Source organism: Amblyomma maculatum, chromosome 3, assembly GCF_055883805.1.
Source record: "Amblyomma maculatum isolate TAMU_Amacu chromosome 3, ASM5588380v1, whole genome shotgun sequence".
Lineage (NCBI taxonomy): Eukaryota > Metazoa > Arthropoda > Arachnida > Ixodida > Ixodidae > Amblyomma > Amblyomma maculatum.
In genome coordinates, this window is record NC_139346.1 from 92,007,217 (window position 1) to 92,033,126 (window position 25,910).

General features: G+C 50.7%; 1 protein-coding gene across 1 annotated transcript; it reads left to right on the top strand.

The window, feature by feature from the left end:
- Positions 1 to 6,709: 6,709 nt before the first annotated feature.
- Positions 6,710 to 9,579, top strand: LOC146195290 (uncharacterized). Its single transcript, XM_084596765.1, has 3 exons — positions 6,710 to 8,839; positions 8,911 to 9,073; positions 9,524 to 9,579. Exons 1-3 carry the CDS (start codon positions 6,710 to 6,712, stop codon positions 9,577 to 9,579), a joined length of 2,349 nt encoding a protein of 782 aa, XP_084452891.1.
- Positions 9,580 to 25,910: the final 16,331 nt, after the last annotated feature.

Consider the following 25,910-nt stretch of genomic DNA (forward strand, 5'->3'; position numbering starts at 1 on the left):
CCTTGCAACTTGCCTGATCAGGTTTGTTTCACCACTGACCCCTTCCTTCTCACGCGACGTCCATTGTCCCGTCCCACTAGGCTGAAAGAAACCTGCTTTTCCTTCCAAGGCGATTCTTGACCGCGCAGCTGCGTCCAAAGAATCTTACGACGGAGGCCTGGCAGTTACGACTTCCGTGGCTTTGTTCCAGCACCTTCTGCTGGTGCTAAAGATGTTTTTCCACATTCCACAAGGATCACTATTCATGGTTTCAGTATATGTGAACAGGGGGCCCGAAAAGAACAACTAATAAAATGATGCACTTAGCAGGGCCCAAGCAGAATTTTAGTTCGATGATTTTCGAGGCGGGTGCCTGTATGCTTTGAAAAATCTCCATTTACGCAGACCGTCGCGTGTTCGTGCTGTTTTGAATCGGGTTTTCCGATATTCGTGCGCGTTCTGCAAACTGCATCTGTTTTATAGAGATACTTTGCGGATCCTTGTTGGCGTACATGCCACTTGCTACTCGCTTATTAACTAATCCCTCAGTTTTTGCCTTCGTTATCTCAAACATGGACTCGTGCAAGTTGCCTCATTATATGAAATACCACCATACAAAGCCTCCCTGTAACCAAACCGGATATGCGCATGCGTGGTCTAGCTGTAACGTGTATAACTCGATATTGAAATGTCCCGGTTGTTTTCGATTTCTACCTCACTCTCCCATCTCGAATGAAAAGCCCGAATCAGGTCACGTGGTCTGTCAGACAGCCTGACGACCAGCTAGCGCACGTCGACTGTTCCGAGAATGCGAGCGCACGTACCATGCATGGCAGTTGTTCTCATCTTAGCCGCTATATCTGGGGCCACCTATTCAAAATGGCCACGCACGATAAAACGCTTTATACCACCTGACAAAAGCACGCCCGTGATTTCTCGCACACAATGCCAACGCTGAGAACGCCCACGTGAAGGCGAAACACAAATATGCCCGTGGACTTGGCGATGTGGACAAAATTAATCCTTAGCCCACCACTACCGCGTTATTCACAGCCTCAAGTGGTTTCGGCGTTTCAGAACGATACGAAACCACTAGAGGAAAGCGGGTGGGCATTCAATTGTGTCCATTCATAAACAAGGAAAGTTGTCACTAAATAAAACTTTGTGAACTAGCATCGTGACGTCACTTCTTAGCAGCCAGTAATGAGATGTGTGGGGCACTGTCCCTATTTTCCTCCATGATGTCCAGTTGTGCAGTGCGAAATGCGATAATTGATCAGAAGAAGCCATACAGGAGGTAAAAACAAAACAACAAAGGGTAAATGGAGTCATTCTGGTACCACTCATCTGGACGAGACCGCTTATAAAAAAACAGCATCCTGAAACTGTCCCTATTATTGTTGGTTTTTTTTTTTTCTCTTTTTTTTTTTTTTTTTTTTTTTTTTTTTTTTTTTTTTTTTTGCTGAGTCCATTTGAACTGGTTCGGGCAGAGTAGAACCGGAAGAGAATGTGTCTGCGGAACCAAACCCAATCGAAACATGAAAAAATTCTGGTTTGACACCTTGCAAGCAACACCAGAAGCCATATTTACATTAAGGCGACAGTCACATCACATCGTACGCGGTTTCGCATATCAAAAGCATTAGTGGCACAAGGTTGCAAATTTTTCAAATTCATTTACACTTTATTTTATACATACCAGAATAAAATGAAAGCTGTAATAAATACCAACACAGCGTGTGAAGCGAAATTAAATACTTCTCCTTTACTTGTTTATCCAACCCGAAGATATTTGAATACACCGCGCTTTCTGTCAACGGCGCCCAACAACGCTTACAGGTTTCTTCGATTTGCCTGTACCAGCTGCCCTAGTTCAAGCAGTGCAGCACCGCCGTCCTCGTTTTGCCAGTGCCGCACGCGCCGTCTACACTTCTCTCCTCGTTTTGTCAAGGTGCAGAGCTAGTTCTGCACGAATTCTCGCTCACTCTGCACTCGCTCCAGAAGAGGTGCAGAAAAAAGTGCAGCATGGCGTACGCTCCGCTACAGTGTACTAAAATATCTCCGCTCGGTCAAGAGCAGACGACGCTACGCATCGTTCTGCATAGCTTTTGTAAAGTCCGTCTCCTTCAGAACCCGGACGGTTCGCTGCTAACGGATCCGCAAATGGTTGCGTATACAAGGTAGTTGGGCTGCATGCTGGTGATTGGCATTTTGTTGATGGAGGAGAGGTATTATATGTAGTTGTGGCCACATACGTAGTGGTACGTGGCCGCGATACGGCACCTTCGCACGCGTTGTCCTATGTAGTATTTTTTTTTTATAGCGTTGTGACCTCGGAAGACGGGTGGATGCGAACAGAAATCAGTTGCGACCGATCGAGTTTCTGTCGTGCCAAGTGTGCGTGCCACAAGACAGCTTGCGCAGCGACTATGCGACATCTAACTTGTCGCCCACGGAGCACATAGAATGTCTGAGAGCGCAATGAGGTACAAACATACGTGCGTCAGCTATATATATTGCTTTTGGACAGAAGTAGTTCGTGGAAACCAATCAAGCGTCTTGTTATGCAGTCTTAATTATTTAAACTAGTACTCGTGGCAACTGCTTACAACGTTAATTCTCTCGTACCCAGACGCATGAATGACACCTTCGCAGTCCGTCCGATATAACGATCGTGCGCAGTCGCACGTATTTGGTTAATTGGTGTCACTGTTAGTCGTCGTCACTTTCCGATCGAGCGCTGTAGGCCTACGGCAGCTGGCTTCGAAACTGGACGTGATCATGTTACAGCACGCGATGCATGATGCGCGCACGCGTCTGCTAGGTTGCAGAGTCCTACACTTGCGTACTCGTTTTGGCAGCTGCCGCCGCACGCCAGTGTCGGAACTGGCACTGCACGCTCATGTGACCACCTGGCACCTCTGCAGCACTTTTCAGAACTAGTGCAGCCAGTGCAAGCCAAATCGAAGAGACCTGTGTACGCGGACGACATCGCACTTTGGTGCCTGGGGCCGCCGGGCGAGGCTTCCCGCGTCAGAGAGTGCCTCCAGGGGGCCCTTTGCGCGATAGACGCCCGGTTGCGGGATCTCGGTCTGGCGCTCTGCCCGGGCAAGTCCGCGGCCATGGCCTGCGGCGTTCGCAGGGGCGCCCGCCTTTCACCGCTAACGTTGGCTGGGATGCCGCCGCCGTGGAAAAGCTCCGTGCGGTACCTGGGCCTAGATATCGACCAGCGCCTTTCCTTCCGTCCCGCGGCGACCAGGGCATGCCAGCAGATGAAGAGGACCACCGCCGCCGTGCACAAGCTCACCGCCCGGGGCCAGGGGATTTCCCAGAAGGCTGCGCTGCGCCTCTACAACGCAGCAGCCGTGGGGGCGATTCTCTACGCACTGCCACTCGTGACGGTGCGCAAACCATCGTGGTAGGGCACTGGAGGTGCAGCATCGCAAAGCGCTGCGAACCTGCCTTGGCCTGCCGGGTAACTCTCAATGCGAATTAAGCGACACTCGCCGAGGCAGGCGCGTGGCCACTGCAGCTACAGGCCACACAGCGAGCGCTGCACCACATCGACCGCCTTCACCGCGCACCAGACGGCGGACCAGATCGCGCGCAGTGGGTGCTCGGCCACTGCGGCATACACGGCAATGAGCAAGCCGATGAACTCGCCACCGCCGCATATCAACACCCTCCCAGCGACGAACTTCTCGCTTTGGAGGACGTACGAGCAGTAGTCTATGACCACCTCCGTCAGCAACACCCGGACCCACGCATCGCGCGAGGAGAGCGCATCCCTGCTGTCGGCGCGCGCTCATTGTCGCGCCTACAGCGTGCAATGCTCATCCGAGTGCGCGTCGGCTGCGTGTGGCCCGGGGTAAGACGGGTGCGCCACGAACTTTCGTCGAGCGACGTGTGTGGTTATTGCGGTGCAGTGGAGACATTGGAGCACATGCTGCTTCGCTGTACCTAGCTGTACCGCATCCGCAGAGCCACGTCGCGAGATGCTCGCGGCTTATAGGGCGCTCGGAATCATCCCGGACAGCATCGAGACGCTCCTGTGGCCGCGAGGCAGTGCGCGCACCCGTGACAGGGCAATGGTGAGCCTCTGTGCGTTCATCGAGCGGGCGGGCTTGAAGCCTCGCTTGCTCTTCGCCAGGTAGTGCGTGCGTGACCTGAACGCTCCGTGTGCGCTACCTTGAACGTATGCTGCCGGGCGCCCCACCCCGGCAGCTGGTGCATTGTACAGCGCGCGCGATCTGTCTGCGACAGGACGCTACGTGCGCGCGACTATGTATATACATCAATGGATATTTTGTAAACAATTGCAGAGGCCGCTCGCGCGCAGGCATTTGTGGACAGTGCTCGGACACTTGCGCGCGAGCGATGCGAACTCGTTGACCGTCTTTACTTTGTAAATAATGTACAAAGCTCCCCCTGTCCTTTCTTCCTATTGCTCCCCTCTCTACTTCCCCTCGCTATCCTCTCCCTATCCCCTTTTCTTTCCCGCCGGCCGCAGCTCAAGTGCTTCAGTTTTTTAGATAGCAGTTGCCGCGGCCGGCAATACCCTTTTCCTTTTTTTTGATTATTTATATAAAAAAAATCAACCACTACCACCACCAAGCCTATCACCTGCCCGATTCCAGAAGTTATCTTAAAATCTGAGGCATTTTGTCGCCAGAATTACGTGGTGCGGGCATCTTCCGACAAATAAAAAGCTTCTTTCACCACTCGTTTGCAGCGAACGCGAGACAGTCCGCCGCCAGACCGGGTTTACATGGACGGTGAAAGTCGACTTGCCCTCTCAATCCAGCCCTGCCTGGTGCATTAATGCGATGCGCTTTCCTAGCGCATTACCACTGTTTACATTAATGCGATTCGATGCGCTAGCTGTCGCATTCGTGTAAACACGGCTGGAGAGAGCGAACGAGAGTGCCTATGGCATTTGTTGACGCCAGCATCTGTTAAATCTGAGCTGTGGTTGCAGGGCTTGAGGGCATGGCATTGCAAAGCGTCTCGGGTGTCGGACAAGCGAGCGGTGCACAGCAGAGAGGAGTCAAATTACTTAAATCTCACAGCGACTCACAGAATGCCGCGTGGGAAACATTGCACGCGCGCGCGTGTGTGTGTGTGTGTGTGTGTGTGTGTGTGTGTGTGTGTGTGTGTGTGTGTGTGTGTGTGTGTGTGTGTGTGTGTGTGTGTGTGTGTGTGTGTGTGTGTGTGTGTGTGTGTGTGTGTGTGTGTGTGTGTGTGTGTGTGTGTGTGTGTGTGTGTGTGTGTGTGTGTGTGTGTGTGTGTGTGTGTGTGTGTGTGTGTGTGTGTGTGTGTGTGTGTGTGTGTGTGTGTGTGTGTGTGTGTGTGTGTGTGTGTGTGTGTGTGTGTGTGTGTGTGTGTGTGTGTGTGTGTGTGTGTGTGTGTGTGTGTGTGTGTGTGTGTGTGTGTGTGTGTGTGTGTGTGTGTGTGTGTGTGTGTGTGTGTGTGTGTGTGTGTGTGTGTGTGTGTGTGTGTGTGTGTGTGTGTGTGTGTGTGTGTGTGTGTGTGTGTGTGTGTGTGTGTGCGTGCGGGCGTGCGCGCTTTTAGTTTCAAACTTTGCGAAGCAATGCCACCAGCGAATCGCAGGTTACTGAAGTATTCTCTATCAACTCTCATTCCTAACTGTTCCCACTCTTAACCGTTACTCTAAGCAGATGGTAAACAGTACCGGAGAGATGGAAGACGAGTGGCACGCAGTTCTTCAGGTCTGAAAGCGGTGAACGAACAAGTACTTCGCTTGTTCGACTTCCTTTCCGAAAGAACCCCACTGGAATAACGACGGCTCGAGCTTGCGTTCAAAAACCCGAATGGCATGTGATCGCTGGGAGTCCAGTTAGAACTGCTTGTTCGCCACTTACAGTGGAGCGGATCATGTTGAAAAAGCCAGTTTCTGTCACGAAGCAGATACAAAAACCATGCTGTCGGCATGATTACTGAAGTAAGGCAACATTGCATCGAGTAGGCTCTGGAGAGCGTCCTGACCAAGAAGTGGCCAGCTTTGTGAAGAACGTATGCAGCCCCTGCGGAGAATCGCGCCGGCACCTGGTACATCAAGATGCGGGAGGCACGCGCCGCAAACGACGCAGAGGCCCTCGTCGCAAACGGCAAAGCAGCGAGTTCAGGATCGGCTTCCTGAATATGCAAGGAGCCAGAAGGCAGCAGAAGTGGGCAGAGTTGGCGAAGGAAATGCGGGACAACGAGTTCGCGTTGTTCGCGGTGGCAGAAACCCACCTTAGGGATGCGGAAACACCTCCCACGGAGCCAGGTTTGCGGTGGGAAGGCTGCAACCGAGAAGCAAATGAAAGGCGAGGGGGAGGACTAGGGTGCCTGTGGATGGATTCCCAACAGTGGACTCGGGAAAGACCGTCGTGCCGAGAGCATATGTGGCTCACGGGTAGTGTGGCGAATAGGCCTGTGGCGTTGGCGATAGTGTACTGGTGGTCGGGGGCGCCAGCAGGCCAGAATGAGGTTTTCAGTGCCTGCTTGTGTGCGGATGTGCGTGATCTCCGGAGTCAGTATGACATTTTGATAGTAGGTGACTTTAACGCGCACTTGGAGGAGCTTGATGGTCGCACGGACGCCAATGGCAAACATCTTCTGGATGTGGCGAAGAATCAGTTTGATTATCGTCAACCTCACGGAGAAATGCCGGGGGACGGTTACATGGGCGGCCCGAGACAGATCCTCCTGCATTGACTACTGCCTCATGTCAGATGGACTGTACGAGGCGCTGGATAACATGACCATCGACGAAGACGGGAGTGGGAACCTGGCCAGTGACCACAACCGGATACGCTTGGTGTTTGGCCGGGTAAAGTCGCACAGCAGACGGCTGGAGGGACAGGGAGCCCGGCACCCTACGGAAGACGAACTGCAAAGGATGGCAATGCTTCTGGAGCTACGGGTGGACGAGTTTGACTCCTACGAGCGAATGGTGGCTATTATGCAGGAGATCCTCAATAAGCGTCCCGCACGGAAAGCCGGCCGACACGGAGCGAAAGGCTGGTGGACGGCGGAGGTAGCAGCGGCCATCCAAAAGAGACGGGCGGCCAGCCGGAGGCATCGCCATATCTGCCAGAGCGGTGATCAAGGAGCAGTGACGGTAGCCTGGGAGCAGTACCTGGCTTGCAAAAGAGAGGCGGCTGCCATGGTCCAGACAAAGATCAGGAACCTCGATCAGCGTTTTATGGAGGGCCTACAGAAAGCGGGCAGGCAGGCCCCTCGGCGTTTCTGGCGCTACATACAGAAGGGAAGAAGAACGGCCCCTCAGAGACAGCTCCGCGCATCTGAAGATACAGCCCCAGTGGAGGGTCCAGCCTGCCTGCAGCTGCTGGAGGCGTGGCGGAAGGCGATCTTAGAGGTTGATGACGGGAGCTGTGGGAGTGTTCTGGATGGGCAGGTCGTGCGGCAAGCGGCGGACACCTCTGCCATGGACGACACCGACGCTGGAGCCAATCTGCGTCAAGCGCCGTCAGACGGAGAGCTGATACGAGCGGCTGGCAGAATGGACGCTGGGACAGCGGCGGGCTGCGACGGCATTCCCATGAGTCTAATCAAGGTGCTCGGGCCGAGAGCACGCGAACGTGTGGGGGATATGCTATCCGAGGTGATGACGGAAGCCCGGATTCCTGCAGATTGGAAGTTGAGCAGAGTCCGCCCACTCTACAAAGGGAGTGGGGACAAACGAGATCTGACCAACTACAAGCCCATTGCCGTCACGCCCGTCCTTTACCGGATGGCGATGCAAATTGTCAGGACGCGACTCCAGAGCTGGGCAGAAAAGAAGAAGATTCTCGGGGAGCTGCAGACGGGTTTCCGAGTCGGCCGACGCATTGAGGACAATTTATTTGTCCTCACTCAATGCATCGAGATAGCCCTGCAGACGCGGAGCCCGTTATATGTGGCTTTTCTGGACATCTCGAAAGCATATGACCGCGTAAATCGCGAGCTGCTATGGGAACTACTGCAGGAGTACGGGCTGACCGATCAAGACGTGGACCTGTTACGACAGCTGTACACAGGAGTAGTGGCATGTGTCGAATGGGACGGGGGGAGTACGGCACCGATAGGAGTTCCGCGAGGTCTCCGACAGGGTTGCCCCCTTTCGCCGCTCCTGTTTATGATTTACGTGGCAAACGTGACGTGCCTGTTGGAAGTGTCGGGACTGGGTTTCAGCATGGAACATCGGGAGGCTGGCTTGCGAGTTGTTCGGCGTATACCTGCGCTTGTGTATGCGGATGATTTTGCGGTCATGGCGGACTCACCCGCTGAACTGCAGAGCTTGCTGGACATCTGCGGCAGGGGGATGTCTAGGCTTCAACTGAGGTTTAGTCCTGCGAAGTGCTCTGTGCTGGTGTGGGGTGCGGAAGAGCTCGACCAGGCACAGACGTGGACTCTCCAGGGAGGCGCGGTGAGCATCGCTTCAGCCGCTAAATACTTGGGAGTGCGCCTATGCTGTGACTCTGACTACATGACAGCACAGGAAAAGGCCCTCAAAGCCAAAGCGGCGCGAGATAGAGGGATCCTGGGCCGACAGGCGCTGTGGGCGTACAACAAGTATGAGGTGGTACGTGCACCGTGGAAGATGGTGGCTGTGCCGGGGCTCACGTACGCCAACGCAACACTGTGTTTATCTGCCGGCACAAGGGAGTTCTTGGAAAGACGGCAGAGGGACGCAGGGCGATTGGCGCTAGGAGTCCACAGGAGCTCACCGGTGGAGGGTGTACAGGGAGATCTTGGCTGGTCCTCATTTGCAGCTCGTGAAGCTGTAGCGAAGCTGAGCTATGAGGCTAGGCTCCTTCGGTTGCCGGACACGAATCTGGCGCACCAAACGTTGGTACACATCATATACGCGGGACTATCGACGCGATGGACCAGACGGACGGCTAATTTACAGCGTCGTTTAAGGTGGCACCCTCCTCCATGGCGTCGGCGCCTGCTAAGCCCAGCAACGCAACGAACGCGAAAATCCGGGAGCAGGTGCTAAAGACTGAGACGCGAGAGTGGATGAGTGGAATGATGGCGAAGCCCACCTTGGCTCTCTACCGGGCGGCGAAGACAGCTATCGGCCGTGAGCACTTTTTTGACAATTCGTGCGGTAGCGGCTTGCTGGCGGAGGCTCGCTGCGGAGTGCTCCGCACGCGCGTATGGCGCGCAAAATTCGTAAGCGGTCTGGGCACCGCTTGCGGCACCTGTGGAGGGACGGAGGAAACGATAGGGCATGTGGTCCTAGAGTGCCCCGGTATAACACCGATCTCGGAGGCCTCAGCCCTCCCTGCTGCCCTGGGTTTCGGCCAGACAGAGCGAAGTGTAGTGGAGACCACTAAACGACGCCTGGAATACTGGTGGCGGAATGGGGCGGTGCAACAGAAGAGCATTCCGGCTGTGAGCGTGCCAGAGTGAACTAAGTGGTCACGTGGAACAGATATTGTGTGTGTGTGTGTGTGTGGGGGGGGGGGGGGGGTTTGCATTATTATGTTGTTTTTTTGTTTTAGTTTTTTTAGCTCCGCCACGCCGACAGGCGGAGGCGACCCGTTAAAAAGGGGACAGCCATCATCACCATCACCATCACCATAATATACCGCTTTCGAAGGCTGTTGTGACCTAAAAAAAAAAAAGACTGATTTTGCTGGCGTCATTCAAGTGCACTGTTAAATATTAGTGCACTCTGCCCAAATATTCTCCGACGTGCGCATTATTAGGTCTCATTTTCCATACCGCTGGTTCTACTAATGCGCATCGATCGCAGTGGTTGTTCTGCACTGCACTCACACAGGGTGGCATAAATACACGGGAGGCGTGTTCGCGAAAGTAAGTTTATCTTAGCACTACCTTGCGCCCAACTGACGCGGTATTGTTAACCGCGGATGTTACCTGCAGTCACGCCTTATGTAACACGTATTAATGAGCTGAAGACGGAATACAGGGTGTGTCCGGAAATTAGTGCAATTTTATAAGTAAAAATGAAGTTATCCAAATGATATCACTACCAATGTTTAAAGTTCTTTGAAGTAGTCTTTTTGGGCCTCTACACATTTTTGCCAGCGACTCTGCTATGCAATGTAGGCATACTGGAAGGCGTCAACAGGAACCTCGTTTGGGGCCTTTGGCATGGTGGTTTGTGTCGTTGCGACGTTTGGAAACGGACTCCTTTCAGGGCAGTCTTGATTCTCGGTAACAAACAAAAAGAGTCTTCCGAGGCTGGGTCACACCTTTTCAATAAGTGGTCGTTGGGGCGGGGTAGTGTCGCCTAGCTGTGCTTGGCCAGAAACTCGCGTACGCGCAGAGAAGCGTGGCTGGGAAAGTTTTTCCAGTAACGCGCTCCTCTTCGGGCCCCAAGACGAAGTAGGATTGACGGGACGGGTTAGCGAGAATTTGTGCAGAAAATCGTTGCTATTATACTAGTGTGGTGGGCTTATTTTTCAAACAGTAGTTGAGTGCAGGGCTGATCTTGCCGAGCCTGTGCAGAGACGCGTGAGTCATCTGTGAACATACCTTGACATACTACCCCCCCCCCCCCCCCCCTGCCTGTTAAACCATGGCCGTGTCTTCTCTGTTGAAGCAACCTAGGGGAGGCGGGGAGAATACAATGCATCCATAACAAAGGCCTAAGAAGATGCTAGCACTGGACGCAATTACTGTGTTCGTCGCGTCCATGAAGTGAGGGACGTCGTTTCCTGGAAAAACACGTGCACCAAATTACTGCCCCAATTTTCGTGTGGCTTCCCGGCGAAAATGGCAGCTGAGGAGGCTTCGCGCATGCGCAGTAGCGCTACTTGAAAAAATTGTCCCTTTCCAGGTATCGGCGATTTCGTTTCCTGCTAGGACGTTTTCTCAATCTCTCGAGCATATTCCATGTGGCATACAGCGTTGATTGCTGTCCTAGAGGCACAAATTCTTTACAAACCACACACGTGGCGTAAAAAAGATACTTTGCATGGTCTTCTTTTTTTTTTTCTTTTTTCGCTTTCGACTGGCTCGTTGTTGCCTTTTTGGGACGAGGGAACTCCGAGGTGTGCCATTCGGAACGTTGGTGCTTCGCGGTGCTATGGGAATGTGACAAAGCAGATTTGCCGCAGAATCGCTGAATCATTTATTAGATGTCAACAAGTCTCTTGTTGACTTTAATACGGAACTTGATCGCGTACCGTTGTTTGCGTGAGGATGTCATCGCACGCCGTGGCAAGGGCACTATCAGTAGGTACACGGAAACAGCGATCCTAACGCTCCCAGAGCTTACAGCAGATGCGCTAGGCGCCACTGAAAAGTTGAGTTTCCCTCGCCTAGACCAATTAATCCAAGCGCGGCAGGGCCAATACAAACGCACCCCCCCCCCCCCCAAAAAAAAAAAAAAAAAATATTGCATTACTTTCCCGACACACACTGTATTTTTCACCGAACTTTCGCTTTATCTTAGTTGTTGGTTGGAAGATCACTTTTAGCAGTAACACCTTGTCTTTGTCAGGCCGAACGTAATTTAAATGAAATAACTACTTCTTCGCCAGCCAAGCACGAAGCTCGTGCGCAGGCTACCATCTTCGCACCCGACCGCCCACAGGAGATTATTTTGCCCACTGCCGAAAGGCCGGATGGGGATGAGACCTACACTGCCTCCCCGCCGTTCCGGAATCAAGCCCTTAGAACAGCAACATAGGTGGTTACCTTATACTTCATCTCACAAGATGGTTGCACCACTAAGAAGACGGAGGTACCCCGGTCCAACCAGGCTCACGCGCACTACAATAGGCAATTGTGCTCCTACGCGCCTCTCTCCCCCCAAATTGGCGGGGGCACTTAGGAGCACAATTGCAAAGGCAGCATGCTGCAGATATCTTGGAGAAGTAGCATTTTTTTTTTTTTTTATCGCGTGAACAACTTCAAAACAGTGAATAGCGATTCATGCAGTTTTGGTTCAGTTCACCACGGATAGATGAGATAAAAAGATGACACACAGGAGAGTATTTTTTTTTTATATCCTGTAGCTTACCGTACTGCATCCACCATAGACAATAGGAGCGAATGCCGGAGAAACCAAGTTTCATATTTGGCTTTGCCATTTTGTTGGACATACAACGTGTATTCAGCCATCACAGTACGATTGTTCTCCGGCAAGCCCCGAAAAAATGCAGTCAAATTTTCTATACCAGCCGTACAGTTTGAAGAGGCAAGCATTGCTTTATTGAAATAATTTACTCTATGCAGACAGGAGGCCATCGCGGCGGCGCTACTAATCACGAGGCATAATCCATGTATTCGGCCCAACGCTGTCCAAGAAATATTCGGTTCTGGTTACTGGCTCAGACGAGGCGTGACTTTGCCAAATGAATTAAGAACGAAAAACAAATAGACGCTGTCTTTAGGGACTTTTTGATGGCTTTCGGTGAGACTTCCCACTGAAAATGGTTTTAAGATTCTGGAAAATTCCAGACTTATTAACTAGCTTGCAGCTTACCCTGAGGGCCTAGAAAATTTTTATATTATATGACGACCTTCAGGAGACTGTCGTTCCCCAAGCCTCGGGTCGTAGATCCCTTCCGTTTCGTTTGTGTATTAATAAGGAGTTCCACAACCCAGAGGGCTATGGAACGAAAAATGGTAGGGGTAACATTAAGAGATGGAAAGCGTGCAGAGTGGGTCAGAGAAATAACTCAAGTTACCGACATTCTAGTGGAAATTAAGAAGAAGAAATGGACATGGGCAGGGCATGTAGTGCGAAGAGAGGATAACCGATGGTCGCTGAGGGTAACAAACTGGATTCCAAGGGAAGGAAAGCGTAGCAGAGGGCGGCAGAAAGTTAGGTGGGCGGATGAGATTAAGAAGTTCGCAGGGGTCAAGTGGATGCAGCTTCCACAGAACCGGGTTAAGTGGAGAAATATGGGAGAGGCCTTCGCCCTGCAGTGGGTATAATCAGGCTGATGATGATGATGATGTATATAGAGGCCCTACAGGTTAGGGAGACAGGGTAATAAGAGCGGGACGACAGTGCGCATGTGGGGAGTGCTGCGATTAATAGACGAGGGGTGCGGTATTTACTCAGGGCATACGCACTCGCGACCCGCTATTGCCCTATTCCCCTAACGGATAAGGTAAGCCTGTTCTATGTATCTTTAATGATGCGCTGAATGGTATTCGCACTGCGGTTAAGCTGGATGCTTATTACTGCATATATGATACTCCGAAATCTGTAACCCCACTAACCAAGCGTTACTCAAAGATGCAATAGGGCAAGTTGCTGAACGAAAGGAAGGTTTGCAAATGGCCATTAGCATAAATAAATGTCCGCGGCATCTGCACGGCAGCCTGTGCTGTCCCCTACGAGCCACACGAGTCCTCATCCGCGAAGTGAGGCGAGGAAGAACGCCGAACGTCGTTTGTCCCAATTAGACCAAATTTAAAAACGCCTGCCAGCGTTTGTTTCCAGCACTGCCTGAAAATATGCTGTCTTTGCTTGCCGAGTGGGTGGAACAGCGCGAAAACACGAAACACAAGAAGAGACGCACAACAGATGAGCGCTCGTCTGTTATGCGTCTCTTCTTGCGTTTCGTCTTTTCGCGCTGTTCCTCCCACTATGCGATTGTACCAACTCGCTCAACTGTCCATCCTACTTTGCTTGCCGAACAGAATAGCCAAGCCGTGATAACCTGATTTACTTTCTCTTCCTCGCCGGTTTTATTGTGTTCAGTACATACATCGACCTCCTCAAGTTAAAATCACTTATAAATAAAGACGATTTTACGGAAGGGTGAAGGATGCTGCCATATTGGGGCGCTGGGTTGCTTCGGCAGCAAAGAAAAGAGTTGACGACACCCGCCCTTAACTGCCCAGTCAAACCGGTTTCTCCGAGGGTCGTAAAATGGGCATCGTCCAAGCGGGAGTGCTCGACAAGAGACTCGCGTACACACTGGCACTGTAGGAAGTAAGAAGCGTTGTGCAGTTCACAACCGGGTGTGTGCATAACTTCCCCCAACCCTTCCGGCTGCTTGAACGAGCCAGAGTCAATGCCCCTGACGAATACCTTCCGTACTCTCTCGATCTTTTATATGACCAAGGCGAGTGGCCAAACGAAATCTGCGAACAAAGAGATGCGACCTTGCAGACGTTAAAGACATTCCTGGCCACTTAGTGCTCGGGATAAAACAAGGCTTCTCCGTTTCAACTTTGATGAGGGCGAAATGTAACGATCGTGTTTTTTAGCGGCTGACACATGACGGAAGGAAATGAAAAACATTTTTGAATCCAAAGGCGGTCTTCCACTTGATGGTTCTGGGTTTTCAAAGCTCTGAAAGATCAATCACTCGCTGCAGTTCCTTGAATCCCAGATGGCCTCAAAAGTACCTACGCGAAGCATGTTTTCCAAGGCAGCAGACGTAACTGCCCCATCTAGAGAGAATGCGAACAAAATGAGACTAGAGAGGCCATTCGCAGCGATCGAGTTGACCGATAAGGTGCCCCCCTCAACTGCGATGAGATTATTAGGAGGTTTACACGAAAATTGATAAAGATCGAAGAAGAAAAGTATAAAAAAAAAGAATTCAGAAGTGAGTAGCCAACGAGGTGTGCCTTACCCTTTATATTCCCGCTCTTCATAATAACAGGCTTGGTTTGGGCTCTGTCGAGTTCATTTAAACGCTGCAAAACATGGAAACATAACACTATACCTAGCCACGAATAACTTCCCGAGGGCTGAGACACCGGCGTTAATGAAGTGATGGTCTGTATGCTGCTTATGTGTATTGGTACTACAGTAGACGTACGTGGTTCTTCTTTTATTGGTAGTGGGCAAAATCCCCTACGCTCTAAAAAAAAAAAAAAAAAGGGGAGAAGAAAGCATTGGCATTTCCATCTCCGTCCATTTGACGGCAGCTGAAAGAAAGTTGCATAGTCGCCTTCCGTGCCAGACATCATGAAATCCCTCAGACTAACACACACACACACACACACACACACACACACACACACACACACACACACACACACACACACACACACACACACACACACACACACACAAACAAGCGTTGGCATTACACTGACTCAAGTAGCTTTATTAATTCTAATCAACGTATAAAACTACAACTATGTACATAAAACGGAGCCGTGCACATGCAGTGTTTCTGTCCGTGTTATGGCGCGCTCTTTTCACATCTCAAGGGACAAAGGAGTTCAGCGAATCTGGGGACATGTAGTACGGCTGGCCGTAATCAGAGGTGCGGATATTCGCAAACGAAGGAAGCTTCTCATTCTCTGCTGTCCTGCTGTCGAGGGAAGAGGCCCCGATGTTACTGACTGCGCTTTCCGATGATTGCTCGCCAGCATTCTGTTCCACTGTCATAGTCGGGTTATGGTTCTCTGACCCTGGGCCATCGTTAGGAATGGTACTACGGGCGTTACTGGAGAACCCTTCATTGTAGTCTACACGCACAGAAAGTTCACGGGGGTCATCAGTGGTGCCGTCAGTATTGAGATCAGAAGGCGCACAGAGTCCACTCGACTGTGGTTGCAAAGTCTTGCTCTGCCACGTCTGGTTCGGTGCGGTAGAGGATAGTTCTTGAGCAGCACGGTTCGTTTGCTCCACCGCCGTGGTCGGGTTGTGGTTCTCTGAACAGGGACTATATTTAGGTGAATGAGCCAACGCAGTAATAGAGAATACATCATCGTAAGTAACACTTTCCTGGCTATGGTTACAATCTCGACTGTCATACACGGAAGATTCGCCTATGTTGTTGACTAGATTTGCACGGTTAGTGTTGCTATCCGAAGACACACAATGTCCACTCGAGTGAGGTTGCAGCGTTTCGTTAACGCGGCTGTGACACACACTGTTCGGCATGAACGGGGCGAGTTCTTCAGCAGTAAGGCTCATTTTCTCTACCGCCGTGGTCTCATTGTTATTGTCTGTACCGGGACCCTCTTGAGGAGGAGGAATTTGGGCGGTGCTGGAGGATGCATCATTCCAGGCAACACTTCCTTGGTCTCGATCACAATATCCGCTGCGGTATAAGAAAGGTTTACCGTTGTTGATGACTGGATCATTCTGACCATCAACAGCGTCGTTTGTGATGACACTGGCAGACACATTAAATTCACTCCGTTGCCGCTGCAGCGCTTCGTTCATGCGGCTTTGCCATGTTTGATTTGGCACAGCAGAGGGAAACTCTTGGGCAGCAAGGCTTACTGCTTGCAGACAAGGTAAGCTGGGCCCCGCAGTGTCACTACTGGGCGACTGGGCAAGAGAATTGCACTTCTCTAAGTTCTTGGCATTTCTCGGTTTTCTCTGCGTACCCCTTTTGGCGGGCGGTGCGATGTGATCAGGAGTGCTCCCTGCTTGCAAATCGGGGGTGGATACTGTCGCAGAGAACGGAGAACTATACCAGGCTGCGAATGGCGAGCCCATAGTTTGATTTCTGTGCAAATTGACGAGGGAACTGTAATCCTGTTGGTGCTTAAAATTCGTCGGCTTTTTCTTGGCATATTTCTTTGCGGGAGGTGCGATGGTTTGGTCGGGAGCACTGACCACTTGCGGGCTCGGATAAGCAGATACGGCTGCTCCCTCAGTGTACTGCGGGTAACTGGGCCAACCTGCGACATTGGTTCCCAACTCTTGATCACACTTCAATTCTACAAAGGGAATGCACTTCGCTGGGGTCATAGCATTCTTCGCTTTTCTTTTCGTACCCTTTTTGGAGTGCGGCGCGGATGTTTGTTCAGGAGTCCTGCCCACTTGAAAAGTGGGGGGTGTGGATACTGTCGGAGCGCACTGATAGCGTGACAAGTTTACGACGGGTGATCCCACATATTGAGTGACGTGCAAATTGACCACAGAACCATAATTATCTACATTTTTAGCCTTCCTAGGCTTTATCTTAGCACCTTGCTTGATGGGAGTTGCGACGATTTGGTCAGGAGCACTCACCGCTTGCGGGCTTGGAGATGCAGATACGGCTGCTGCTTCGGTATACCGGTAGCCAAGCAAACTCTCGTTGGTTCTCACAGTTTGATCGCAGGGCAAACCTACAAGGGAACTGTACTTCTCTTGGCTCATGGCAGTCTTCGGTTTACTCTCGACGCTCCTCATAAAGGGCAGCACGAATGCTTGTTCAGGAGCCCTCCCCACTTGTAAACTGGGAGATGGGGATACTGTCGGAGCGCACTGATAACGTGGCAAGTTTACGACGGATGGTCCCACATTTTGATTGCCATGCAAATTGACAACAGAGTCATAATTATCTACCTTTTCAAACTTTATAGGCTTTCTCTTGGCACCTTTTTTGATCGGAGTTGAGAAGATTTGGTAAGGAGCACCCACCGCTTGCCGACTCGAAGATGCAGATACAACTGCTTCTTCAGTGTACCGGCAGCTGGGCCAACTCGCGGCACTGGTTCTCACAGTTTGATCACAGGGCAAACCTGCAAGGGAACTGTACTTGTCTTGGGTCATGGCATTCCTCGGTTTACTCTCGGCAGCGAAGATTTGTTGAGAAGCGCTCACTGCTTGCGGGCTCGGGGATGAAGAAACGGATGCTGCTCCATTGTACCCGTAACCGCGCCAATTCACGACACTGGTTCTCACAGTTTGATCGGAGGGCAAACATACAAGAGAATTGTTCATTTCTTGGGTCATGGCATTCCTCGGTTTACTCTCGGCAGCAAAGATTTGTTGAGAAGCGCTCACTGCTTGCGGGCTCGGAGATGAAGAAACGGATGCTGCTCCAGTGTACCCGTAACCGCGCCAATTCACGACACTGGTTCTCACAGTTTGATCGGAGGGCAAACATACAAGGGAATTGTTCATTTCTTGGGTCATGGCATTCCTCGGTTTACTCTCGGCAGTGGAGATTTGGTGAGAAGTACTCACTGCTTGCGGGCTCGGGGATGAAGAAATGGCTGCTGTTCCAGTGTACTGGTAGCCGGGCCAGCTCGCGGCACTGTTGCCCGCAGTTTGATCGCAGGACAAACCTACAAGGGAACTGTACTCATCTTGGGTAATGGCGTTCTTCGATTTACTCTTGGCGCTCTTCTTAAAGGACGGCGCCAATGTTTGTTCAGGATCCCTCCCCACTTGTAAACTGGGGGATGTGGATACTGTCGGAGTGCACTGATAGCCTAGCCAGTTTACGACGGATGATCCCACATTTTGATTGCCTTGCAAATTGACAACAGAAGCATAATTATCTACGTTTTTAGACTTCCTAGGCTTTCTCTTGGTAACTTTCTTGACTGGAGTTGAGGAGATTTGGTAAGGAGCACTCACCGCTTGTAGGCTGGGGGATGTGGATGCAGCTGAACCGCGCTTATTGCGAGAACAGTACACGACGGTGGGACCCGCAGTTTGATTGCCGGGCGAATCGAGTAAGAAATTGTACTCCATTTGGTTAGCGGTCTTCGGTCTTCCCTTGACACATTTGTTGTTAGGCAGTGAGGACGTTTGCTCCGGAGCGCCGACCGCTTGCAGATTGTGGGTTGTGAATATGTCTGGTGAAGCATAATGATAGCTAGACCAATCCGGGATGGTAGATCCCATCACTTGATTAACGGGCGAATCAGCAAGGGAATTGTAATTTTCTTGATTCTTGCAGGGCGGTGCAAAGATGTCGCCAGCAGTAGTGACCGTTAGCAGTGTGGGAGATGCGGACTGTCCTGTCGCACTGTACTGACAGTGAGACCAGTTCACAACGGGATGGTTTCTGGGATGATTCGACGCAGTCGGCACAAACGTTTGCGGAGCACAGCTGACAGCCTGCTCTTCTTGTCTGGCTGACGGTGGCTGCGTCGGCACGAGGAACTGGCCTGGGACGCTCGCAGGAGTGGCTTCGCTCGGAGGGCAAGCTGCCGGACGGGAGTCAGTTCCGAGATTGAGCTGGAGGCTTGTGAACCGCTGCTGGCTTTCCGGATCCTTTACCAGCTCTTCTAAAAACGAAATCCACGACGAGACTTCGCGGTCCAAGGGCGACGACGAGGCCATGGCTCGTCAGGACGCCAAACGAGACGCACGCGCGTACCACTCGCACAGCAGGTGACAGCAAGACTGGTACTGTAGTAGGGATGCATCGCATGCGAGGAGGAAAGCAATTTTCGCGAGGCGAAGAAAGCGGAGTGTCTCCTTTTTCGCGCAAACGTGACGTGTTCACATCTTTATCAGTGTTCCTCCTCCCTTGCCACCTCACATGAGGAGAGGGGAAAGCAACATGAGCGGGTGGGGGAGAGAGCACTGACTGCATTGTCAATCGCTGGCGCTTGTACCAGGAGGCATATTCAGAGAACCCCTTCAATTGTCTTCCCTCTCTCATTCCCGGAACGGCGCGGCCAGGAGGGCCCGCACATGACCATGCTGGGTTTCAATATTTATCCAACGAGTTTGCGCCGTAAGCCAAATGCCGTATTTCGCTTCTAGACGAATGAAGCGGTGCACGCTAAAAGTTACCAATTGTTCTGAAAACGAGCACTGCGGAAAGCGGTAGTTAGAGCTTGTTAAAACAATCTCCGCCGACTAAGCATCATGCGACGCAAGCCACTATTTCAATGCACTGTTTTGTAGCTGGACACAGACTGGCATAATCTAGATAAAAATGTTGTCATAGCGGAGCTTGTGCACTGTTGTCACGTTTGGATAACGTTCGCTATTTACCACTTCCATGACTGAGTCATGGAAGTGCGTGTTTCGTCACGTACGCTCAATACTTGTAATTAATGTCTATATTGATTTTTTTTTTTCTCGTGCAAAAGAAAACCGCGCAGGCGATGGAGCGATTATGCAGGTTAAAAGTTTTCCCCATAATGGTTGTGCCGAATACACCAATTTGCAGCTTAGGCAGCAGCGAACAAGCATGGCGACCGGAACATATACGACCAAATAACGCACAAAGTGTAAACAGAAAAACGCGCAGCGTGAACCGGCATCGTCATTTAATAGCGGCCTGTATAAAGTAGTGCCGATCGGCCGCTACGTGTTTTCGCTGCGACATCAGAATGTGTGTCCACACTCATCGTAAGCTCTCTTGACGTTATATCCTGTCAGACATCGGACGGGAACACACGTGCGAAAAGCGAGTGCGATCCGCTCCGGCTAATCGGCGCTCGCCTCTTGCGTCCAGCCGGGCCGATGTCACCGGCAGTCCGCATGCGGTAAACGCACCGGCGGACTGCAACAGCCAATGCGAGTGCGCAGAGCGCTAATGTCAAGATGACGTAGGAGGGCAGTGCGGTGGTATTCCTGCAACGGGGACAAGCAGATAAAACAAAGGGAAATGAGGGTGCTCGTTATAATACATGAAGGAAAGAAGCCAACAGTCGGCGAGGCCAAGGAAAGAATTGGGGATTGTACTTCATATATATTTTTTTAATTTTAACTTCGGTAATCACATAAATTAGTAATATAATCTGTTTAGGGGAAAGATAAATAAACACAAAGTAGAAGGAAAAACAACGTGTTGATGGTAGGAACCGAACTCACGACCTCCGAATATCGCGTCCGGTGCTCTTCCAACTGAGCTACATCGGCCGCTGTCCCCCCTGCTCCTTTCTTGGGTATTAATGTTTTCTGTATACGAACCTTGAGAGCGTTCACCAGCGCTACCCTCAACCATAGCGGCGTGCGTGGAACGTCCTGTGTTACCGCCAGCGTCACGTAGAACGTGATCAAGAGCGAGGGCGGAAGCTGTGCTACAACCCCCTTACGCTACCTATGGCTTCAAGACTGCCAGAACCGAGACCCCCGTAAGCTACAAGCCGATAAATGAAGGGGAAATGAGGGTGCTCGTTATAATACATGAAGGAAAGAAGCCAACAGTCGGCGAGGACAAGGAAAGCATTGGGGATTGTACTTATCTTTTTTTTTTTTTTTAACTTCGGTAATCCCATAAACTAGTAATATCTGTTTAGGGGAGAGATAAATAAGCTCAAAGTAGAAGGGAAAAAAAGGGTGCCGATGGTGGGAACCGAACTCACGACCTCCAAATATCGCGTCCGGTGCTCTAACTGAGCTACATCGGCCGCCACCCCCCCCCCCCCCCCCCCCACCCGCCCCCCTGCTACTTTCTCTTATCGAGGCAAATATAGAAATAATTATACGTAATTATGGCTCAGGACCAGCTTTGTTTTATTTTTTAGAAGGCATTTACGTAAAGATACGCGGGGTGCGATTTGTTTATTAAGTACGCATAATAGGGAACCAAAGCTGGAGTTTGCTCCGCGACGCCAGCGCTCGGTTTCTAGCGGAGCGGAGAGGAACTACAAAGCCTACGCCACGGCCAGTCTCGATGGAGAGAGCGCTTCCTTCGCGCTCTCTCCCTCGAGACCATCCGTGCCTACGCCATGGCCGGGCTAAAGGGGAGTGAGGCGCGCGCTCTTTCTGCCCCAAACAACCAGCGGAATACGCGCAACCTATCTTGGTCGACCAGTCGAAATCGAAATCGTCGTCCCGGAGCAAGAAAACGTGCTCCGTAGCGACCAGTGGAAATCGCCATAAGACGCGCGCCTCTCTCTCCTTTAGCCCGGCCATGCCTACGCGCATCCGCGCCCGCGCCCCGCCGGGGTGGTGCAGTGGTAAGACGCCCGACTACTGTGCGGGAGTACCCGGGTTCGAACCCGACCTCGGCGGCTGCGTTTCGATGGAGGCGAAACGAAGAGGCGTCGTGTGCTGCGCGATGTCGGCGCACGTTAAAGATCCCCAGGTGGTCGAAATTACTCCGTAGCCCTCTACTACGGCTCCTCTTTCTCTCTTTCCACTTTCACTCCCACCTTCCTTCCTTCCCTTACGGCGCGGTTGCGGTGTCCACAGAAAACAAGTGAGACAGTTACTGCGCCTTTCCCTTCCTAAAAAAAAAAAAAATATTCGCGCCCGCGCTGCGCACGGCTGCCTGCAGAATCTGCGCAGCCCCTCGCTCGGGAGCGCGTGCCACGGACAGCCGCACGTGCACGCGGAACGGGAGAAGGAAAGTGAGGACAAGGGGGGATGGTCGCGCGTCTGTGCGCACGAAGCCGGCGCTCTTTGCCAGCGGGATTTCTTATTTTTGCTTTTTTCTGTGCCCTGGCTGACATAGAGGTTGGCTGGAGGCATGTTTTTTTATCGGTGCTTTCGAAAGCGAGAAATTATGATTAATTAATCGCCGCAGAGATTGCTTTCAAAGAGCGCTTGTTGGAAGGCTCAGACACACACACAAAAAAAATATGACCGCGAATTCGCTACTTGAAGGCGAGAAGTAAGCGACAGGTAGTTTGAAAGGCCTTGAGGCGGCATCTCTTGATGTATCTGTCCATGTTGTTGAGAGAATGGACCAGCCTTCTCGTGGAGAATAACCGATGCGCTTGTACACAGCATCGCGTGCGCCGGGCGCTGATTGGGGAGCTTCTTTTCCCTTTGTGACTGCTCACTTGAAAGGGGTCTATTGGAAACAGACGTTTTAGGCGATGCTACCGGCGCCGTGGTGCCTGTTTTCGGAGCGATGAGGACGCGTTCCCTACAAATGCACAAAGCATGTCGCCTTGCATAGTTCCTGCCGACAGTGGCCAGGGGAAGTTCGCTGCTGCGGCGCTGGCATCCGAAATCAATTACCTATCTACCTTTACCGATGAGGGGTTTCTTAATGACCTAGGTCACTGACGAGAAGCCGAGGCATGCCATTTTTGCGGCAGTTTCCTCTCCACGAGACGAAGAGCGAGGAAATGCCTGCCGACTTTCCACGCAGGCGGGGACATCTCTCCACGGAAACCTTTGTCTTCTTAATTCCACAGCTACGCTGTGCAATTCCTAATTCAGTTATCTCATCTAGCGAATGCGGAGTTTTGAGCTCCCGAAGCAGGATCGCGTATGAGGATAGAACGATTGACGTATGTGTTTTTCCTTTATAAGCGCCAAGTGATCGCATTAATGACGAATATCTGTTTCTTGAGGCCGACTCGGTTCCGCGATGGCTGCTACGGCCCCGCCAGTTATAAACAGAGGTGCGAGATAGAGAAAAAAAAATCACCGACAATAACCCTGTTACCGTTTCCACACAAGCTTTTGCGAAAAAAAGCGAGCCGTCATTTTTTTTCTTATTCTAGGTCTTTCCCCCCCCCCCCCCCTTTTTTTTTTTTTTTGTTCTGTCCTCTTTGTTGGAGCGCGACGGCGGCCAAAACGCGGCCGGAGGAGGAGAGAAATAACCGATCGCGCGCCGCAAATACATCCTGGAAAGCAGCGCGAAGCAGACGACAACATGCTTTTCCATGCGGCGGAGAACAGACGACGCGGCCGCGCTGCGCGGAGGTTTTGACGGGGTCTCCATGGAGGGCGCTGACGATGGATGGATGGATGGAATATAGAAGGATTCCTTTTTAAACGGGCTGGTAGCAGTTGCTATCATGCTCATTTCCCCCCTATATCTTAGTTATTGTTTTAGATTGGTTAACTATACCATCATTCTATTTATTGAATTTTTGTTTCTAAGTTACTAACATTATGTCACTTTTCTGCTTTTAAGCCACCAATCTTCCAGTCGTTTTTTGCTAGCTTCCACCGCCGGTTTATTCACCCGGCCACTGGTATCTCTAAACCCCAGAGGTTCAGGAAGAGTGACTGCGCCTGCATCGTCTTCCGGATGGATACCATTACATTCGAGTACAGCATGCATGGTCAACTGTTTCAGTGGAGTTACCACATACTGCACATGAGTCGTCTTCATCGCTAAATTTCTTTTTGTAGCTGCGTGTTCTAAGGTACCCTGATCTAGCTTCAATAAGTAGGGCAGTGCCTCTTGAGTTATCAAAGAAAGCTTCCTTCCTGATCTGCCTTTTCCACTTTCGGTACAATTCCACACTCTTTCTTTTCCATCGAATTTATCCAATTTTTACCTTCTGTTTTTCACCTGTTGCTTAACACTCTATTTCTTCGTCCTTGTGACCAGCATACTTACTGGTTAGTTTCCTCCATTGTCAGTCAACGCTTTTTAGGTATAGGTATTTAAATACTTTAGCAGCCCATGTGTTACTGTCTAATTTCCTCAGACGTTCCTCATATAATACTTTACTCTGAGCTTCCCGTACTTCGAAAGATGCCCAGCTCATATCTCCCTGTACCACTTCATGGGTGACGCAAAGAGCGGCGCAGCGCCCCCTGACACAAGTTTTCTCCCCTATAGCCGTTTTACTGACTGGAACATAGGATATATCGCAGTACAGCGTACTTTACATTTGCAGCGGCCATTGATCTTTCAAAGATCTTTAGTTTGTCATTGGCTTCATTATGTACCGTCTCCAATAGCCGCTTTCGAGATGCGAGTCTTGAATGTACTTTTGGAAAATTGATTGCTATTGATCAGGCGAGGTAGAACTAGAGGAAGAAAAGACTAGAGGGGGGAGCCTCAGTTCGCAGGTTGAGCCAACGTTTCGACAAGTGGACTTGTCTTTGTTAAGGCAAAGCGATTATAGCGCCCGCCGACGCTATAAAGCGGAGCGCTGAGGTCAGCGTTACCAGCCCATGTTAGAGGAAACTAAAGATGTACAGCGCGTGCTCGGAGCGCAAGCACGGCACGGGCTGTTCAGAATGAGAAGCCTGCCACGCTGGTCATCTTGCTCTGGTGCTCCGCTGCGACCCTGCAAATTTGCAACACGATCATCACCTGCAGATGTTTAAAAGCTGTTGCCACCATAGAAGAAAAGCTGGGGATGGGGAGAGTGGGCGAGAAGAAAGTAGGTCAAGGAGTGGAAAAAAAAAAGTTTCCTCAGTATGTATTTTTCAAACTGGAACACGTGATTCTGTTGACTGAAAAAGAAATAAAAGCAGCAGTACCAGGAAAAACTACAATGCCGGGTGGATGATTAGTCGCCACCTAAAGCAGCAGATATACTTTTAAAAACAGGCAGGCATTCCAAAGGGTCCTGATAAGGACCATATCTGCAGGGGAACAATTATTAAAAACTTTCCACAAAGTGAGGTGAGGGGGACAAAGAAACGGAATAATAACCACGCAGTGAACCATAGCTGGCGGGACAAAAGAAAAAGATGGAGGGCCAACTCAAGTGGGAAGTGAGAAGAGGAGAAACACCTGCAGCCTATGCTATTTCAGAAGGGGATAGAGTGTACACAAGCTGTGAATAAACTGTACAATATTAACGCTATATGGAATTGTTTTTCCAAATATTTGTGGTGCAGAGGAAATATATTTAAGGGATTCTATCTTTCCTTTAGAGATATTTATTCCTGCTGGTTCCAATGTTATAAATTTATGGATTTGATATGCTTCTCTATAATTTCTCTCCCTTGCAGATTTCAAGCCTGACTGGAGAATATATAATTTAATTTTTTCGAATTTGGCATTCTTTCTTATTACAATGCTGGGAAACGGCTTTCGGGAGGCTTTTGTTCGTGTCTGCCCGATAGCCATTAATCCTAATGTTCATTGGTTGCCCTGTCTTTCCGATGTACTGTTTATGGAGTGTAGGCAAAAACGCCCCCGGAAAAAAGGTCCTCTGAAGATACGGCCCCGGAAAAAACGTCCCCGGAAGAAACGGCCCCTAAAGAAGCGACAACTATAGGAAAAAACGTCCCCAAGGCAAAAATTGGCCCTAAGAATTATTTCTTCCATTACTCACCTGAAAAAAAAAAAATAAAAAAAATATATATTCACATTTTATACCATTCTTTCTTGGCTTTGGGTTAAATGCAATCATTTGGAGCCTCTGTCCTCTAGGTGCCCGAGATGTTTACAAGCACTGCGTAAAAGAATGAAGAAAGAGACTCCTGGCTCTTTATATCTTGCGTGGTTCCGAGCAGTGCAGCTTGTTAAGCAATGATTAAGAAAGGTCTAATCAGCTTGGTAATACTGGCCACTGAGAAGGGTACAAGCAGAACAGTACGTGGTAGTCTCGGGGAACCGCCTAAAGCAGAAGACATCACTAGAATTACCTCCCAGACCTTCTGGTGACGAGGTTCA

What these genes read in the sequence shown, in the direction of transcription:
- LOC146195290 (XM_084596765.1), top strand. Translation starts at nt 6,710, where the DNA reads ATGTCAGATGGACTGTACGAGGCGCTGGATAACATGACCATCGACGAA. An exon ending in ATCTGGCGCACCAAACGTTG is followed by an intron (nt 8,840 to 8,910) that starts GTACACATCATA and finishes GCGTCGTTTAAG; the next exon opens with GTGGCACCCTCCTCCATGGC. An exon ending in GGCGAAGACAGCTATCGGCC is followed by an intron (nt 9,074 to 9,523) that starts GTGAGCACTTTT and finishes CCACGCCGACAG; the next exon opens with GCGGAGGCGACCCGTTAAAA.